At 45.0% G+C, this 20,430-nt stretch overlaps 1 protein-coding gene across 2 annotated transcripts; it reads right to left on the reverse strand.

The window, feature by feature from the left end:
• Positions 1–13,513: 13,513 nt before the first annotated feature.
• RRM2 (ribonucleotide reductase regulatory subunit M2) lies at positions 13,514–19,607 on the reverse strand. Of its 2 annotated transcripts, none has more exons than XM_086744544.1 (10): positions 19,476–19,607; positions 19,312–19,389; positions 18,935–19,066; positions 18,730–18,846; positions 18,127–18,260; positions 16,942–17,036; positions 15,615–15,748; positions 15,068–15,172; positions 14,819–14,932; positions 13,514–14,419 (listed from the first exon to the last, which is right to left on the reverse strand). In XM_086744544.1, the coding sequence occupies exons 1-10, from the start codon at positions 19,584–19,586 to the stop codon at positions 14,267–14,269; spliced, it is 1,173 nt and encodes a 390-aa protein (XP_086600670.1). In that variant the 5' UTR covers positions 19,587–19,607; the 3' UTR covers positions 13,514–14,266. The 2 variants fall into 2 exon arrangements, with proteins under 2 accessions (XP_086600670.1, XP_086600671.1); XM_086744545.1 differs by having other exon boundaries at positions 18,935–19,101; positions 19,308–19,389; positions 19,476–19,586.
• Positions 19,608–20,430: the final 823 nt, after the last annotated feature.

Consider the following 20,430-nt stretch of genomic DNA (forward strand, 5'->3'; position numbering starts at 1 on the left):
CACCTCATGTGGGGGTCAGAGCCAGGTACCAGCCGCTCACTGCCGTTGCAACCAGCCCTGCAAGCCCAGAGGAAATCTGGCTGGTAGGAAGGATGCATACCCTGGGATTTCAGACTCAGGCTGAGGGCCAGCTCCAGTGGGGGTTAGCATCAGGCTGCTTTGTAGCAGGCAAATAAAACACGAGCGGTGGAGAGTCATTTCTTGCCCTTTTTGCCGATTGCAAGCAGCTTTTTCAGCAGACAACTAAGCAGGAGAGGCTTTCCTCTACACCAGGGCACTCTGCTGTTGCCAAGCAGCTATAGCAGAGCACAGCAAGGACAGCTTGGTCCTTTTATCTATGAGGGAAGAATGTTAATTTTGCAAGACAGAAAAGATGTGCTTGATTGTCTTTTTAACTCCTTCCCCAGGGAAGGCTGTGCATCACAATTCTGCTTCTTCACAGATCTAATCACCTGCTTCATCTCTTCATCCTGCAAAAGTTGTTGCAAAAAACAGCCTGGTAATAAGTTTACTGCAGTTTACATTTTAGATCCTCAAGACTGTCAGCAAATTGCTGCTCCCTCCACACATCAGGCTGCCCAGAACAAAGTTTGCCAAACAGCCCAGACTCCACCTGCAATGCTCCCTGGATGATGCTGTCCCACAGCCCCAAGCAAGCCTGGGCATCTCTGCAAACACGGAGCTTGCTCATGAATGGTCCCCAGTTGTCTCAGATCTAACTCTGGAGTGACATGCAACAAAAAGGACACCTGGTTTTGGAAGAAGGTGCATCTCTGTGCAGCAGATGGGATCAGAGGGGTAGTCTTTGTCCTCATCACTGCTCCTATCAGCAGAAGAAAAAAAAAAAAAAATCACAAGCTTGAGAGTTTCTTTCCTTCAAGGACCTGTCAAATACATTAGCAGCCAAGGAACAGAGGGAATTCACCATCTGATGTCTTGCCATGAGACAGAAGAATGAAAAAAAACTGCAAAAGCAAAGAATGAGACAGTATGAGAGACAGTACGACATTGTTAGTGCAGGAAAGCACAGAAAACATGTATTTCTGTAAGCAGCAGGCCACTGTTTGCAGGAATGTTTATATGAAGGGTCTGTTCAGAGTCTTCACATAAAGGGTTAATAATGACCACAAAATACATGCATGTTTATGTATGTTAGTAAATACATAAGCTAACATGTAAATACATTGTTTATGCCCATCCGTAACACTTACTACTTTCATCTGATTTTTGTTATACAATCCTTACATCCATGACACGCTTATGAAGATCCATTCAACAAGTTAATCTTTGATACAGATTAAGCATGACCTAAATTTTGGTCTGCCTCTCTCATATGCTGTTGCAGGAGAAAGGCTGTGTTCAGAGAGCCATCATTCCTGTAGGTGGTCTCTGTGCCTAAAGGGGCTGCTCAGGTATCAGCCAGCATGAACACAAACACAGCTTGAGGATCTGCTCTGCGCGAGCCTGGGACGGCCTGTGCCCACCTGGGCAGAGACGCTCCAACACCCCTTTCTTCTCTTTCAGCCACATTTTGAATATGCAAGCATCAAATGAAAAAAAAAATAAATCAACATGAGCATCACGCCACTTGCACTCTTCATTTCAGCTGAGACGCCATGTCAAGCAGAACATCAGGGCAGAGTAAGCACAGGGGAGAGACAGGAGGAAAACAGGTCACACAGAGAGGAAAAAAAAACACCAGACAAAAAGCATAACAGAGGAGATCGGCAGCAAGACAGGGAAATTCAAGAGGCAGGCACTGATGAACTTGACAGGTGACACGATGCGAGGAGCCTGTATATGACTGTGGGTTTCAGCAGATACGATGATGCTCTTGTTCCTATCCAAATGGCTGTTGCATTAATGCTTTCTCCATGTCTCTCTCTTTACTTTTGCTGAAACCAGGCTGTGGCAGGCCCCAGCCCAGGACAAGCAGCAGCCTTTCAGAACTCAGTGATAGTCTGTGACACTACGGAGAGCAGCTCAAAGACAAGCAGGGCTGGATTTGGCTGTAGGGGCCTGCACCATTCCTGCCTGCTGCTCACAGTCCAGAATATTAGTGTAACCCACCCTCCTTGGGTTCACTCACTCTTTAGCAATCGCATAACCCTGGGGATTAAGCAGCAAACAGAGCGCCTGCTCAGCAAAGGTCTGGGAAAGATTGCGTGAGGCACAAAAGAGGGAACTGGAGGTGGACAGACTTGACCCCAGCATGAAGCGAGGGACCAGCAGCCAGGCAGCACTGAGAAACCCATTTACAAAGCCCACAAGCTTCAGATGCATCAGGGACATGATGTGGTTCCAGCTCTGTAAAGCTGGAAATCACCTGACCAGATGTAAATGTCAAAAAAGGAGTTAATCACCAAGATTGCCTGTGCCATCCACGGAAAGAGACAAGCACTTGATAGGCACCTTCTGTCCCTCTGAAAGCTGGCATCTGATACTGGTCAGATGAGTTGGCCCTTCCCCTTCATCATCTCTAATGGGAGCCTGGGGCTACCAGCCCAGAAACAAATTTCTCTGCCACAGGCATGGAAACTTAGATGAAACAACTCACGTGTGGCCCTTGCTTGTCACACTGCCACATGCCTGCTCCATGCCAGCATCTCTTTGCCCAGGGTGAATAAATATCCTTTTGACAGTCTGATATTTAAAAATACACATCTTCCATACCATGTCAATGAAGACTGAGGGCAGTGGCTTTATGTGATAATTAACAACTTTTTAGGGAAATTATTCATTATGTTTTAAGGGCAACGTTATTTGTCATATACTTGTCCTAATTAAGATCAACACCAAGGAAATGTGTCTGCCTTTTAGGAAATTACTCTTCTTGCAGACATTATCCTCTTGAAACATGAAGACTTAGCAACAAGTGCCTGATTTTGAGTGAAGGTCTAGAAGACTCTAGGGGGGCTGGGGGCATTTCTTATGGGCCTCCAAGAAAGAACAACAATCCACCCTTTTGGGAATCTGTACCCAAAGTACCATGCAGATGGGCTGTACCCACACTGAAACCCCAGCTAATGACACATATCATCGTGCTTCAGCACTGACCTGCTGCTTCTGCACCTCAAGTCCTGTTCCAAGGCATCAGCACCGCAAGCGGAGCTAACAACAAAACCCAGCATTAGCAACCTTGGCTCTGCGGAGGGAGCCACAGCCCCGTAATGCAAGATGAGGTTAATAATATATTTTGGACACACGGGTCTGGGTAACACAAATGACATGATGGTGATTCAGTTTAATTATAAACTTCCTGTTAGAAATATCAAGGTTCCTCTGATGGCACTGGCAATTGTTCTTCTGACTCATCCAGCTGTTGCCGTAACTAGGCAAAACAAAACCTTCTTTGATCCTTAAGGTATAAATAATTAAAGAAACCATTATTTTGAAAGAGTACCTGACATTTCGTAGTTACTGAAACACTAGCAAAAAATAGCGACATGCAGAGAGAAGTACGGCATTCTGCTTAGGCACGGTGGCTTTTATTACCATCTCCACTCCCTGAAAGATAGCGTTAAAACATCCATCTCATGTGGAAGAGGCAGATTAACTCCCCACCCACACATGCTTCCTGCAAGGTTATCCTACATGGCCAGATGGATCATCACTAGTTAAGTGTGAATCAGGAGTCCATACCCTCCAGGCCACTCTTACAGGATCCAGAGTTCAGAAAGCCCAGCTCGTTTGACACATAGGCTCAAATTTTCCTGCAAGTTAGTACTGTCTTAAAGCGCAGATCTAAAAGCCCAGACCTGAGAAGCAAAGTAGCTCCCAGAGGCAGTGCTAAGGTTGCAAAATATCCCACAAAACATACTATTTACCACCTTACACAGTGAATCCCATGTCCCGGACCACTGCTGTCCCTGTTCCCACAGTCTGGGAAGAGCCTCTTGCAGACAGGGGGATGATCTCCAGCCCCACAGAGGTGACCTGCATGAGCAGAGAAGCCCATGTAAGATGCCTGGCCAGACTGGACATGCACCTGAAGATGGAGGGACTTCTACCCACCCTCAGCCCAATGCACAGGACCAGCTGCTGGTGGACACTCCTGCATCTCCCAAACCTGCATCTCACACCCATCCAGCCAGACAACCTTAACCCTTAATTGCCTGAAGTCCACTAGTCACTTTGCTCCTGACTCTGTGGAACCAAAGTTTTCACCCCCTGTAGAGAAATTTAAGGGCACTACACCCCTTTCCAGCTGAAAGCCTAAACCTTCCCCATGAGAACAAGGGCCCTTGTACCCAGGCCCAGAGGGAAAATATATTCGTGGTAAACAGATGGACAGGAGGACAGATCGGCCCACACCAGCCCACAGCAAAATGATGCTGAGCCTCTCCTCTGCCTCAGCAGAGCCTCCAGCACAAAGTGAGAAGCAGCCTCCTTGCCATAAGGCTCTCAGGGCTTCCAAAGCAAAAAAAAAAAAAAACAAAGTTATGTTTTTAACTCACCCCTCAGGTCATCTCGAACAGGAATTGCAAAGCCTCAGGACCAAGCGGGCTCTCGCAGCACACAACAGAGCATCACCCCAAGCTCCTGGGAAACATCAGGGCAGCGGTTGGTTAATTAGGGTAGGGTTTGCAAGAGCCTCACAGCCAGCTCCCACCCTCATTACAGGCAGTACCAAGTTGTGCCATTCACTTCAGCAAGGGCAGGATTAAGTCACTTATGGTTCACAGTAGCCCACTTGTTCCTCTTGATTAGTCCCTTGTCTCTCTCTGGCACAAACAACTCAAAAAGCCCATGGACCTAGTTCCTGAGCCCTACGCAAAGGTGAGACAGCCTTTCCAATCTCCACTCAGTGAACTCCAAGATGAGGCATGGGGCATAACAGCCCCCATAACAGCATAACTTCAAGGTCTATTTTTTTTTTCTAACACTGTCTTCTATTTTATTCAAGAACTCCATTTTGGGAGGCACAAAAGGCCTGATTTGCCAAGACGCTGTGATTGACTTTGGGGGGGGGCTGGGGGGAACAGATGTACAGCTCTTCTGAAAATCACGTCTCACATTGTGAAGCCAAAGACCAAAAAATTACCAGTGAGAGCTCTATTTTTAGCTATCCTGTGTCATAAAGTTCACCATTCCCAAGCAAACTTTCTGGCAAATATTTAGATTGAGACTCACCACCTCATACTTTGTCAACAAAGCACAGCGATTACCTAGGGCAGCTGTAGGCACAGCACCTGCAGCACTGCAGACTGCATTGTTTCAGCCAGTTACCATGGCACTTTTAGTTGGATTCTGCCCATTTGCGTGTGCAGGATGCAAGATAAACCTTTTATGTTTTTAATATGTGATGAGCAGGGCACAAGTGACCCCAAATAAAATGGTTTAAAGGGCTCACCGAAGCCAGGGGAAACACTTTCTGAATTTTCACAGCCAGGCCTTTGTGGCAGCTCTGAACAACGCTTGTTGGCTGCTGGAGAGCTTTTCGTGGGTGGGTGCAGGTACAAGCCAGATGCAGAGGCAGATGCTGCTGTGCCCAGGTGTGGTGGGGCTGCAGCAGGAAGGGCTGAGGTTAGGCACCACGCCGCAGCCAGCTCCATCCCCTGCTAGCAGCCACATCTCCGGCATCACCCTGTGCCAGCACCTGCATGAACACAGGCTTGGTCCTCAAAGCTGCACGTGTAACCACACTGTGGGGAACTCCCTGCAGTTGTTCGGAAGATGTAACTTCTGCATTTACAGCACAGTGCATTTTAAATGAACTACCGACACAAGAATACATGGTTTTCTCAGCAGGTGAAATGCACCCTTCAGGCGAAGCCACTGGAAAAAAGAACTGCCTTCCACCCAGGTTCAGTGTCACCAGTGGTTTGTTCAGCAGCAGAGAGAGGGCACGTGCCAAGGTTCAGACCTACCAAACCCACCTTTAACACCTCACTTTGTGATTGCACCTGATATAAATTATTCCTGGACTGATCCTACCCTGAGCTGAGAACCCACCCCAATTAGAGGATTTGCAGGACGAAACAAGAGCCCCTCTCTGCTCTCTTATTTCACACCCTCCCATCCACCTCATTAAATTCACCTTTCTGCTTGGATTGGTTTTATCTGCTGAAGGCTGGAAGGAGAGACATGAGCCTGATTCCTGAGGGACTATTAGAAGACATTAGGATCCTCCCCTTCTGAGGGCAATGTGGTTGCATCCTGAGAAGTCCTTCTCTACGGGAGCTATCCTGCTTGTTTGCTATGGCCTCAGCATCCCGAAAGACCTGAGCACAGTCCGGAAAGGGCACCCAGAGCAGTGGGTGCCAGAGAGCACTAATGGAGTTCTAGCATTCTGAAAATACATCGATTTGCAAACCATTCCCATCCTCAAGCTGTCATGTTGCATGGTGAAATTAAGCACCTATGATGCACTTCCATGTAGTGCCATGTCTGTGAGGTTACAAGAGAAACATCCATGTTGCAGAACAGGCAGCTCCCTAAAAAAAAAAAAAACAGCAGCCCGTACTATGTTAAAAGAGAAAGTCTGCTATGGAACGTTGTGCAGAGCAGGATTTGCACATGTAGTCTCCTGCCCTGCACGCCGTAAGCAAACAGATAGGGACCGTACCTATGTTCACATAGGGAGGTCAAGCCCCAGCAGCCCAGCTTCTCCCAGATGTGACTGTCACCTCGCATTCCATAAGCGGCTGGCGCTCGGCCCTGTCACCTGAACTACTGGAGCAGCTGTTGCTCCCTTTACCGAGAAACTCCCCTGGTGACAGCCAGATGTAACACTTGCAGCAGGTAACCTGCAATCCAGCACAGATTACTCCAAACCAAGCTTTTAGATTACCCAACTCAAAGGGAAATAACGTTGAAGTGAGGAGAGAAACATACCAGCGAGAGGAGGGGATGGCAGGTCGTGGGAACACCCATCTCCTCCAGAGCCAGACATGCCATCCCAAGGGGCACAGCAGCACCCTGTCAACCTGCCTGCTCCCCTCAGCATGGTCACCAGGACCAGTCGCGTAACGATTGTTCTGGAAAGCCCATTCCTAAATGACTCCTTCAAGCAAAATCACTCTAACGTGGTGAAGAACTTTCCCTAATCCCCAGAAAATTCACTCCCCCAAAAGGAGCCTGAAGAGCTGTGCCTGAGTGGATAGGCAAATTTAAATGTGTCTCAATCTGGTTTTGCCTGTGTTATTTGTGAATATAAGTGGTGAAATCGCATCTGCTTCTTGAATATCTACACAGCAATGTTTAACATTTTATTTGAAACATTTTTGCTTTAATTAATTTAAATGCAACCCAGCCATCCTACTATCTCGCACATAATCCCAGGGATTTAGTCGTGGGAATGCAGTATCACAGCTAAATAATGGAAAGGTGGCAAGATTAAAAACTTATCGTAGAATTAGCCTACTTAGCACAGTAAATGGCTTTTCAAGTTGACAAGGGATAACCATTTTATAGAAACGTGTATTAAAAAATAATCCTGTTAGATTGCCCAATGTTTGCCAGTCTTAGTTCACACACAGCAATAAACCCAGATGGGAGTAACTTTCCTGAAGTCTGTATATCTGTACATATTTACAGTATTATCAAGAGCAACTATAATAGTTATATCAATAGAAGGAGATATGATTTTCAGAAGCAGTAATTGAAGCAGCAAAGTTATTGCTAAGCCTTCAATAAACCTACAGTGTATTCTGCTTAAAGTTATTACAGAATCCAATCTGCAATTAATACTTCTGTTCCTTTTAGGAGTGAATTACATTTTGGTCCTCTTTATAGCTGAGATTGCATTTAAGCTGCATTACAGAAATTTACAGCCAGAACAGACATCGAACGCTCGGCCCAGTGAACATTTCTCTGTTGTGAAATGCTCATTTCTAACACACCCCCTGCCTCAAAGCTCTGCTTCTCACGTTCATCTAATGACTGCTGGTTGCTCCACAGCTTTCCTGCCAAGTCGCTGCTGTCTGCTGAATGTTAACTTCTAAAACAGAGAAATTTAAGGATTTGGGTTTTTCTTTTGAGGGGGTCATGTTAGCATCACCCTGAAAATAAATTCAAATAAGAGATAAATAATTGAACTAAATACCAAGAGTAGACAGAGATGTATGGAAATCCAGCTGTCAGCATATTCTCTGCTACTTACAGAACCTCGATTATTAAACTAAAGCAGGTGGGAACTCGAGACTGCTATTTATTTGTGTCCTGAGTTGGGAAAACACATTTCAGTGTCTCCCAGAGCAGAGATCCAAGGCTGGGAGGACGGAGATCCATTCTGAAGCACTGACCCCAACACACTTATTGTAAGCTCCTGAATCACATCAGAACAACATCATTACACAAAAGAGTGCAAAGGAAGTGATAAAGTCACCACAAGAAACACGACTGAAGCCAAATGCTTCATCCTGATTTTGAATCACATCAGGATTTTGCTAGTTGAGTATTTCAGAGATAAACTCTGGCAAAATATTTTCGTTTTTAATGAGGCAGCGTCTTCTGAAGGGAAGCAGGGAAGATTTGGCCAGCACTGGTCACAGGGCAGACTCACTGCAGCCCCTGGCAGTGGAGCAGCACACAGGGCTGCAGAAGGATCCTAGACCACGCAGGCAAAGCAGGGCTTGGTGTTTGCTGTTGCCTGGCCTGGATCAACATGAGCTTGCAAATGCCTCTGAGCTGGATCATCAGGGTAACACCTTGCAGAGCATCTAGGAGCTGGGTTCTAGACAAGCAAGGTAGATAGCTCCCCACCTAGGGGAAGGATAGGAAAAACACCTGGTGATGTGGCTAAAGGTGTCAGAGAAGGCCAGCAAAATATGAAATAAAATGCTGTGTAAGTAGCCAAAGATGCAGATGAGCATCAAGTGAGACTTTGAAATGAATGGAAGAGAGTCACTCCACTGTCCACCCCAGTGCTCTAGCACAAACAGCACTGTTGGAGCCAAAGATGCAGAGGTACGCTTTTTCCAGAAACATACCTGGGACGTAATAGGCAAGAACTGGTTTGCCTAAATATTAGTCCATCCACAAAAAATACCTGCAAGCACCTTCCTCTAGGGCCAAACACCTCATTCTTTAAATGACTGATTAGCTGACTGGCTTAGTCACCCCACAATTCATTTGGATGCCATGAACTGGCTTAGTTACCAGACAACCCATCTGCTAGATCCTCCTTAAAATGAGAATCCAGCAACAAATAAACTCCACCACACTGCTAGGCCTGATCCAAGGGGGAGGAAAGACCACCCAAGCCATCCTGGATTCTATCAGCAGCACTTCACAATGTGAGAGGCTGTTAGCAGGGGTAACAACACCCCCTAACCCCAAAGAACAGAAACACACAGCTCAGCTTTTTTGGAAGCTCAGCACTCCTGAGATTTGGACACCTAAGAACTGTGAACTGCCCCCTACTTTAAGAGAAATCCTACAATACTGGGAAAATACAAATTACTCACCAGTAACTGGCAGCAGAAACTGACCTGGGATGCTTTTTTCCTCAGTCTGCATCTCAGAAGCACCAGTATGTATCCAACACCAGAGTCTTCACCCTTAGGCCAAAAGAAAAGCCTCAACACACAAGTGTTCAGCATCTGGCAAATGCTCCCAAGTGCTCTATGGCTTAAGCATCTCCTGGTAATTCACTGTAATCTTCATCTGATGAAGAACGCACTGTGGCTCAAACTACACACTGTATTGTAACCAGCGAAAAGCAGAAGAGGGCTTTGGTTACTCGAAAGAATTGCAAAGCCATTCCACTAAGGTATTTTTATATATATATATATATATATATATATATATATTTGAAGTTTAAAAAAAAAAAAAGACCAACAGCAGGGGGGGAAAAAAAGGCATTCACTTTAAATTCCTTCACCCTGCTGCATCTTAGAATTTGTACTTGCAGAAGGAGGATAAGCACCCACAGCAGGGAGGGCTTTAACACGACCCATTCTGCTGGAGCACAAGGCACTCGCCTTCAAGCTCTTTTCTCCAGCAGATTCAAAAGCAGTGTGGTGTGGGAGAAACCTAAAGTGAGGAGCCAAAGCCACAGCTCTGGTGGCCAGCCAGTGCCCTGGGATTTGCTGTTCTGGATCGTGATGGTGACACCAGTTTCTCAGCTGATACCCAGCAGAGCACCTGCCCCATCTCCGGCTGTGGGAATGAAAACTGGTATTCCTTCATCAACCCACAGCCATCTCTAAGAGCAGATGCCCAAACACCACCATTTTTCTGCTGATCAACGATATCGGCAAGATCTCATCATTGGAGTCCACAGTACATTCTAAAGGGATACAATGTTTTACTCCCATTTCTCTGCAGGCTCGGGAACTAGCAATGTTATCATTACTTCAGAGATCAATTTGACACAGCTTTAAGACAAAAACCACTATCTGACACAAGAATCTGACACATCTCAGATGTTTCTTCCTGTTAGCTTAATCTTTCGGCCATTCTTTATGTAAAGACTGTGCCATGCAGATCATCAGATCTCAGTAACACTCCCAAGGGATGAATTCCTAAAAAAAAAAAACAACCAAAAAACAACAATTGTCCATCAGCAAACAGGACACAAGACTTAGCTCTCTGTAACTCTTCAATCCTTCCTGATGAAAGCATTTACTTCTCATAGCTCGTTATGCACAAAAAGAGAGGCCAAAGCCTCTAATCAACACCTTAAAATGAAATGAGATGTGGCCAACTGTGAAAAGTAGGCTTTGAACGAGCACAGCTCCCTTCATTTGCTGCTTTCTGCCAGGCAAAGTTTCTGATTATTGACTGATGCAGAGGAAGCAGTTACCCTTCAGGGATCGCACCAGCCTGTTAACAGGCCTCCAGATTTGCAGGCTAGCTGCACTCTGAGCAGCTGCAACTGTTCTCTGACCTCTTCTGGGCACAAATTGCTGTAATCACTCCAGGAAATTTGAGAAATCTGGGGATTTTCTTTTTGTCATTACGCTCTGGTGTTGCAGTTGTTTCCTGAGGACAAGGCTGACATTACGTTGCTGCTCTTACTCCTCCACATCGCTAAGGTTTTCCACATTTGATATGTAACCTGAAGTGAAAAGGTGTCAATTAAAGAGTTACAAAAGCATTCTTACCTGAACCCATGCAATGTTTTAAACAAATTACAGTAGGAAATAAATATAACAAGAGAAACTATGTTTGAGGTTACTGTTCTTCCATGTTGTCTGCTGCTATTAAAAGCCATTAATTTTAACAGCAAGAAAAAACATGGGGGATAGCTAGGGATCAGCTCTGTATAAATTAACAACAGACATCAGGGTATTGCACCATCAAATATATCCGGTTTTACTTATCCCTCAGTATTTTTTCCCTCTACTAGCCTAATTGCTTCTCACTTGCGGCAATTACTGTGCCAGAACCCCTACTAGACAGCTGCTCTGATTCATACATTGACAAAAAAAAAAATATCAGCACTTGGTTTCAAATCCCTCCTGGTTCTCCAAACTTCATTCCAAAACAAATTCCAAAGGGTCGGCCAAATTTTTACTGAGACTTATTTTTCAGAGTATTAGTTTATTTTCTGGAAAGAAATTAAAAGATTGTTATCTCCTCAATGCTTATAAGGATCAAGTGTCAAAACAACTAGCATCTCATTTGAATTGGAAAGTAATCTGTTTTCAGTAAATAAGTATTTTATCAAGACCTGGACATAATCTATGCAAACTAAGCAACAGCAAGACTTTAAATCTGTGAGAACTGAGAATTAAAATAGGTGGGACCAGATGCATAACTTCTCCCCAGACTATACATTAAAAACTGATTTGCCTTATAGCAAGTACATAAACCAAAACTAAGTAGGCATTTAGACATCAGTGGCACCAGGATAAGATTAATACCAGCCACAGGAAGTCTTATTCTCTTGTTAAATTACTTCTAATTCTTATCTAATCACTCTCTGATGTATCCATGTCTATAGTATCTATTACCCTATAAGAGCAATACTTGGCTAAAAGGGACATTCTTCCCACCTGCCATTACAAATTATTACTTGGCCACCACACATCCATTTCAAGCAGTCCTTCTACATTATGTTGAAGATACAGTTCTAGTTCCTGTCTCCCAGAATTAAGGATAACAAGTTAAAGCTTTCCGCTCTAATCATTTCCATGTATTGATCCTTGGCACACACTAAGAATCAAGCGGGAAGAGATAGCTGTATCACCAGACCCTACTCATAGATAAGTCTTACCCTTTTTCTGTACTACTAAAGTATATAAATTAACAGATTTGAATATAAATTGGGTGCTGCTAAATCAGACTTCAGTCCAAACTGACCTCAGTACATTATTACAGTCTCATCTACGCTCTAAACACAGCCCTACACCATGAGTTCTGATGCGTTGTGTCAGACTTAATTTGATCAAAGCTTTGACTGCTAAGCAAAGGCAAAAAAAAAGCACAGGACTCCATTTGCTGAAAACAAAATGCTGGTATTTAGCCAGAAACCTGCCTTGTCTTAAACAAGCATTACATTTCAGGGCTTCAAAATGTTGTGTCTGGCTATTTAACTTAACATGTCCTTGTTCCAGTTCCTAATAGATTCTTCTCAGACCATGGCAATCGCTGACCTGCTACTAGTGGGGCATTAGAGAGCCATCTGTTAAGTCTTCTATCTTCTACTTTGAATGCCAGACTTTTGGGGCTTGGGATTTTTTAATTATTGATGTTTCCTCTGCTTAGTATAGCCTTAGAAACACGCACATCCTACTAGCTTCACAGACCCAGGGGAACAGTCACACACCATCACCTTCAGGGCAATCAAGAGCAAAGGAGCAAAGACCAGCAAGTCTGTTAATTTTTTACCAAGGCAGCATCTCTCAAAGCAGCACCATATCTATATACTACACTTCAAAAGAGGGAGCACTTTAGCAGAAAGAAGCAAACTCCAGCATTCTTTCCATTGAAGGAAATGCTTTAAGTTCTGTAGTTTATTTTCCATATCAACTACACTTGAAGAAGGCAGACTTGCAGGACAGTCCTTGTTAGTTAGGTGTTAGATCAAACCATGGAATCAACTCCTTTTTGTACATCAGGGCAGTAGTTAATTTCAGTCTGTCCCATTGTCATTTAATCTCACTGCAGATCATTTGCAGGCACTCTAATCTCAGACCACAGGGAAGTCCTTCATAGACTGCATGCCCTTACCAAAGTTACATTAAGCATACTCATTCATGTTGCTCCATGTTTAGTGTCAAGTAACAATGTTGTAGCACCTACTTAGTTTTTACTACTGCTAGGTATTAAAGCCAAAACTTAACTGCATGATGCAGAAGCTAAGAATGCTGCTCCAGCCTGAATCAGTTGCATTTACCCTGAAACACCATCCATTTAGTGCAGCCGATCTGAAAGTCAAGCTAAGCATAACAATTTCACTCAGCATCTACCAACCACATGACTAAGCAGCTATTTCCTGCAGAACTTGCATTTCCTCAAGAAGTCTGCAATTCAGAAGAAAATTAACACATAGCTTTGCCTACTGGAGCACAGAAGCCAGCACAACATTTGAATCCAACCAGCTCTTTATTATTACATGAAATACTGTTTGCAGATATTAAAGAAAAGGCAATTAAGTCCAGAAGCCAGCTGCATGTTATTTTCCAGTAACCAGAATATCTGATTCAAGTTCTTCACCTTTCATATCAAGTTTCTTCCTGTTCTTCGATAGGTTTCAAAAATCAATATAGTTTGATTCGCAGCACCATTTTTAAGTTACATACCCGGAAAAAAAACCACAAGTCATGAAAGTTTAGGTTGCAAAACTATAGATTTAGACTTGCATTTTACCAGTCGGGTATTACAAGAGTTTTGTTTTTTTTTATTTTAAAATTAAAGTGCCAGGTTTATGTACAAACTATTAACACAATAGTAAAAAAGGTAAACTTAAAAAACCTGCTAAGAAAGCAGTGAGGTCATGTAGTTGCCTCCAGAGTTTTCTGCAGACTAAAATTTCTCAACTGCTCCTTTGTTTATGGGGAGAACAGCAGAAGCTAGCAGTCACTGCCCATAACCTCCTGTCTTGCAGAAGGAAGGTGCTCATATCTTTCACAAAATGGAGTAGCATATGTTGTAGGAGATACATCTAAACATTCTATGAATTAACACCATTGGCAAAGTCTAATAAAAAGGGATTTTACTGCTGGAGCTACACTATCCTCCTGAAAAGTACCAATATCGCCACACTTTTCAAGAGTGGGATTTTAGTACAGGAATCAAGTCACACTGTGACTCTGTATTTAATGTTTCCCTGTAAACAGGGGAGCACACACTAACTCCTATGGTCTCAGTTCATTTAAAATTCTGCATCTAGGGTGAAAGAGTTGTCTGTGGGCTTCGACATGACTCCCATCCTCTGATATTCACCCACTCGCTTCTCAAAAAAATTGGTCTTGCCTTCTAGAGAGATGTTTTCCATGAAGTCAAAAGGATTCTCCGCTTTGTATATCTGAAACACAAAGGCAATTCTACAGTCACTACAGGTGCTCACATCTTGAATACGTGAGAGCATTAGAGATCAGCTGGAAGGAGTCTAAAGACAGCATCCGCAGGCTTACTGTACATAGTGAAAAAAAACCTCCACCCCAAGTCCTTTCTAATGTACTTGTTTTTTGCCTTTCAGCTGCAGCAGACAGAAGCACAGCAACTCTTATATAGCTGTTTTTCCATAGCATCCTTTTGCTTTTCCTTCTGTGTATCTCGAAACAGGTTCTAGCAGCAGGATCACTAAATGGTTTTACAAGTTATACCAATATTGCTGCAGCCATTTTAGGATTTGGGTTTCTGGAGGAAATTAAAAGTAATGTTATCTTTTCCCCACAAACAATTCAGTGTATTAGAGCCTTACCTTATTAAATCCCAGTTCCAACATAAGCCGGTCTGCTACAAACTCTATGTACTGTTTCATTAAAGTGCAGTTCATGCCAATCAGTTTTACAGGCAGTGCCTCCGTCAAGAATTCCTGTAGATAAAAGCAGCACTTTATGTACAGAAACTGGTATTCACTCTGTACAGTCTATGTTAATTTTATACCCAACAGCTCCCCAGCTTTCTGCTTAATTGCTATCAAGTTCCCAAACAAGGAGTAGACAATTACCTGTTCTATGAGAACAGCATTCATGATGATTTCCTTTACTCTCTCCTCTGATGGTTTGCGTATCAAGTGCTTGAACATGAGGCAGGCAAAATCACAGTGCAAGCCCTAGAAAGAAGTTTCAGGAAATTATTTCAGAACACTGATTTAAAAGGGCCACTCAAACCAGTAGCACAGAACAAAAGAACCCGATATCTAGACACCATCTTTGCCTTTGCCACATTAGTGTTCTTTACAACCTTCTGCCTAACCCAAGAGGAGGCAGAAGCAAGTTCAGCCAGTACCAGCTGCACTCGCTCCAAACAGCAAAGCACACTGAGTGCAAGAGTTGGCAAGAGCCCTTCAGCTACTTTAGAGGAAGTAAAATGCTAAGTTCATTCATTCTCTGCTGCAAGATCCATGATGACACATGTTTACACACTTTAGTGAGCTTTATAGACTGCCTGTTTCTAAACATACTCCTGTTTTCAAATACAGGCTCCAATTGAATATCATTACTTCAAGCTACTGTGGCACATTACCATCTTAACTGCTAAAATTTGATTCATACCTCATCTCTACTGATGAGCTCATTAGAAAAAGTGAGTCCAGGCATTAATCCTCTCTTCTTCAGCCAAAAAATCGATGCAAAAGAGCCAGAAAAGAAAATTCCTTCCACTGCTGCAAAAGCTACCACACGTTCTCCTGTTAAGAAAAGTAGTATCTCCTGTTAAGAATAGTAATATCACACAGAAAAACTTGACAGGACTAATACCCAGAAGTTGTGAATAGAACAATGCACTGCATCCTACAAGGAGAGTGCAGAAGTTTCTACTCAAGTGTGCTGTAGCCTGTCCTTAAAAAACTATTACAGGAAAGGCTTCTGGTCATTAAGCAAAACTTTTAAACATGAGAGGAAGTAAAAACTAGAGTAGCTACTAAGCAGCTAAAGCCAAGGCTCCTTCTTCCAGCTTTACCACTAATATCATCCTTTTTCAAAGATCACACACTGAAAAAGTGTAATCATTTCAGCAGCTGATTTAAGTCAGTGTTTGCTCATCTTTGAGTAAGGACCTTCGGCCATTAAGAATGCTTTAATACCAGTGAAATAATGAGCTGTACCATGTCATCTCACTTTTGAAGCAAGACATCAAGAATCAGTAAGGCAGAGAAGCTACAGTCTCCAAATGTACATGTCTGCTGTAGACAGTCATTGCTGAAGAGACTAAGGACACTTTACAGCTTCCCAGGTTTCACTGATGTACAGTAAGCTGGGAGGAATATAGCAATAACAGTTGACCCAAACCAGCCAAAGAGAATATTCCATGCCATGAACATCATGCTCAGTATATAAATGGTATATAAATGACAGTTGGCTGGGGGGCAGCTCTCTTGCTCCTTTGCTTGCTGCTCAGTTTTATTTCCACGATTACTGCTCAGGACAGGCTGTATCAGTCACTGGGACATCAGGGAGTGAGAAATTGTGCATTGTTCATTTTGTATATTTTAATCTTTGTATTTTGTCATTATTGTCATTTTTCCTTTGCTATCCTAGAAAACTGTCATCATCTCAACCCACAAGTTTTTTTTCCTTCCCAATTCTCTCACCCCTATCCTGCTAGGGGGGAGAAGGGAGAGCAAGCAATTGCATGGTGACTAGGTCTAAACCACAACAGCTACCATTACTCAAAATGGCAGCAATTTTACAAAGATTCATGTCAGTAGCTCATTTGGAAGAAGAGAATTATTTTCTTCATCTCCAGAATTATACCAGTGTCTCACACTGAAGAGCATGTACTTTCCCCATGACATCAATAATCCCTATGAACTGTAGAAATGGTGGTTCCTCCTTCATTTTAGGGAAAACATTTCACTTTGCTTCCAATAGATGTACTCACCATATGTTGCTTTCTTGTCCCCAATCCAGCGCATGGCCCAGTCAGCCTTCTTCTTAACACATGGTAACGTTTCAATAGCATTAAAAAGAAATTCCCTGAGAAGGATAAAACTCATTAGGATCGGAGATCAGCACAACTAATACAATAAGCATTCACTGCCATAGATGGTCTTACTCACTTACAAGTGCTCTGCACCTTCACTCTGATAAGTCTCCTTCCTCATCTTATTTTGCACCAATCTAGCTCCATTTGTACCCATCAACTTTTTGTCACCTACCCATCACATCAACACCAGTTCACATGAACTCCCATGACAACACCAAGGGGAGTACTGTTTCTTCAAGTGTTGTATTTGAACAAGTCTTTCGAAACTACAGATCAACCAGCACCCATTTTCCAGTGGCAAAGCAGCAGAGCTGTCACATAAGCAACTCAAAATATTTAGCAGAATTAAGCATCTGGGGGTAAAAATGACATGGTCAGCTTTCCACAAAGTAGCAGCAATTAAATATATCTAGACTGCAAATAGCATTGCAACACCACATGACATCTTGCTTGACTGGGTGTTGGTCTGACGAGACAACACCAGAATAACCGAGCCTGGACTGCTCAAAGCCCCACATTTAGTTTTAAGATAACACTCAAATTGATTCATTTTGTTATGAAAATTTTACTTTGGTTATGTTTATTTAAGACCACAAGCCACTTTCTGGCAAATGCAATATGCTCCGCCCCCCCAACCCCAAGCAAAATACTCAGGAGCAGTAAATGCTATGCAAAAGTGCCAGCCATTAACTAAATGCACTAGGGTTTAGAGAACATTTTATTAAAAGTGGTATCATTCTCAAAGAAACTTTTCTGCATAGCTTTCTACAAGGTGCAGGGGTCTTCCATGTGAGCACTTACTGTAATTTAGTATACTCCCCTTATTTGACTGTTCCCTCTTCTACATAGTTTCATTCCTTTATTTTAGTATTAGATGGTTTCAGTTTCACTCAATCTAAACAAGTTCTTGCTCATACACTTCAGAGAACGATATCTTGAAGTAAAGCTGCTCTTAAGCACCAGTGGTATTTTGTATAAACCTAGTTTAAATCCTAAAATTATCCTTAGAGTGACTGATAAGCATCATTTAAATCTCAACAGTTAAGAATTTTGAACCTTTCATCACCAAGCAATACAAACCTTTCTTTAGAATCTTTAATGTAGGTGTCAATAAGAAGACTGTACATTTCTGAATGTATATTTTCCATGGCAATCTGGAAGCCATAGAAACAACGAGCTTCTGTGATTTGTACTTCTTGACTGAAGCGCTCCACCTAGAGGAAAGAAAGGTGTGTTTGCAAAAGCCTTTATAACTAAGTTGCAGGTTAGAGGCATTGATGCTGTCCGTAACAGCTCTCGCTCGGCCCACTTCAGAGGAATTCCAGATATGGGGGTTATTAACAGCAATATGAAGAGCCGTAGCCCCTCACAGCTCTGAATCACGAGTTATCCTTTTGTCTCAGGAGAAATGGAAAAACTACTTAGCTTTACTTATACCCCATTAGGGAGAAGAGCACTGAACCCACAAAGTGTCACTGTAAGGCAAGGCTCAGTGCCCTGTTGGGAATCAGCAAACTTTTGGATTACAAAAGCAACCCCAATTTGCTAATTAGCATACGACAGCATTACACATTGTAATGCTGTGATGCTATGGGATCCAGCAAACAAGCTAGATCTGTCAGTGGGCATGCCAAACATGTACTTATCCCGTTATCCTCACAAAGTGGTGTTTCTGTCCCTTACCAAGTTTTCATTGACGATGCCATCACTGGCAGCAAAGAAGGCGAGGACATGAGAAATGAAGTACTTCTCCTCAGGCTTCAGGGACTCCCAGTGCTGGAGGTCTTTGGAAAGGTCCACCTAGAACATGGCCAGAAGCAGTGAGCAAACAAATGAAGGAGGCTCCGGGTCGGAGGCCGGTACCAGTGCCCCGGGGCTGCCCCCTCACCTCCTCCGCTGTCCAAAAAGAGGCCTCGGCCTTCTTGTACATCTGCCAGATGTCATGGTACTGGATGGGGAAGACGACGAAGCGGCGGGGATTGTCCCGCAGCAGCGGCTCCTCCTCCTCCTCCCGCGGCACCTGGAGCGGCAGAGGGCGGCTGGGGCTGCGCTCGCCTGGGCGGCGGGGCGGGCCCAGGCGGCGCCGGGCTCTGGCGGGATGGTGGGGGGGCAGCGGGCTGGGGTGGGGGGGCCCATGAAGGAAAGGGGCGCGGGAGGGGCACCCGGTGGGGAGGAGCGGGCACGGGCGGCCCCGGTGGGGAAGGGGAAAGGGAGAAGGGGAAAAGGGAGAAGGGCGGGCGCGGTGCCCGCGCCTTCCGCACCCACCGGCTTGCTGTCGCTCTCCTGGAAGATCTTGCGGGCCGCCTTGCTGGCCAGGACGCGGGCGCTGCTGAGCGCGGGGGGCTGCGGAGAGAGAGGGGCACGGTCAGGGGGCTGCGGCGCTCCCGGGAGCGGGCAGCGGGAGGGCGGAGGGGCGGGCGGGCGCTCACCGTGTTCTCCTTGTCGCTCAGCGCCAGATGCTTCATGGGCGACAGCCGCTTCGCGGGCGACAGGCGGGGCTGGTCGTGGCGGGCGGCGAGCGGGGCGCGGGCGGGCAGCATGGCAGCAGCGGCAGTGATGGTGGAGCGAGCGGCGGGAGCGGGCGGTCCCGCGCCGCCCCTTTATATCCCCTTCGAAGTTGGCGCCAGAAAGGCCGACTGGCCACTCACAGCCCGCGCCGCGCCCGCCGCCGCCCGCCCCCGCACTCCCATTGGCTGACGTGCCGGACGGGGCCCCGCCTCCCATTGTGGTGGCGGCGGGAGGGAAAGATCCGCCCTTTGCTTTGGCGCCAGCGGAGCCGGGGAGGGGGGGTGGAAAAGGCGGGAGAGCGCAGAGGCCACGCCCCCGCCGACCCCCCCGCACCGCAGGCTGGCGCGCAATTCAAGGCGGCGCGGAGGTGCGGGAAAAGCGCGTCCTCTCATAAAGAGGGGCTCGGCTGCGTGTCCCCCACATTGCATCCGCTTGTAAAAGATGTGGGGTGCAACAGGAAAGCAGAGAACGTGTTTCCCGATGTGGGAACGGCCCCGACCGCTGTTTAAGGTCTGGAAACACCGCACAGCCCCGTCCCTGCGTTGCTCTCCCCTGCTCCTTTCTGGTCCCCACGGATGCGTTTTCACTTCCAACACTGATTGATTCCGGCATTCAGAGACAGGTTTCGCTTCCCTGCATTTGGCAATAGAAATTGGCTTCCTGCAGAAGCCGGCCCTGTGTGCCCGTGTAGCACAAGAAAGGGAGCACACAGGTATGAAGAAGAAAAGGCGGATGTTCATCTTGTCTAAAAAGTCAGCATTTATTCTATATTGATTAAATTGCCTCTGTTTGAACAACGTCCTTTCCCTCATCCATCTCCACAAAGAATCTGCTGTTGTCAACCAAAATGTTTTTACCCAAAGCCGTGTTAATGAA

This window comes from Chlamydotis macqueenii, chromosome 3 (genome assembly GCF_036417535.1).
Source record: "Chlamydotis macqueenii isolate bChlMac1 chromosome 3, bChlMac1.mat, whole genome shotgun sequence".
Taxonomy (NCBI): Eukaryota; Metazoa; Chordata; class Aves; order Otidiformes; family Otididae; genus Chlamydotis; species Chlamydotis macqueenii.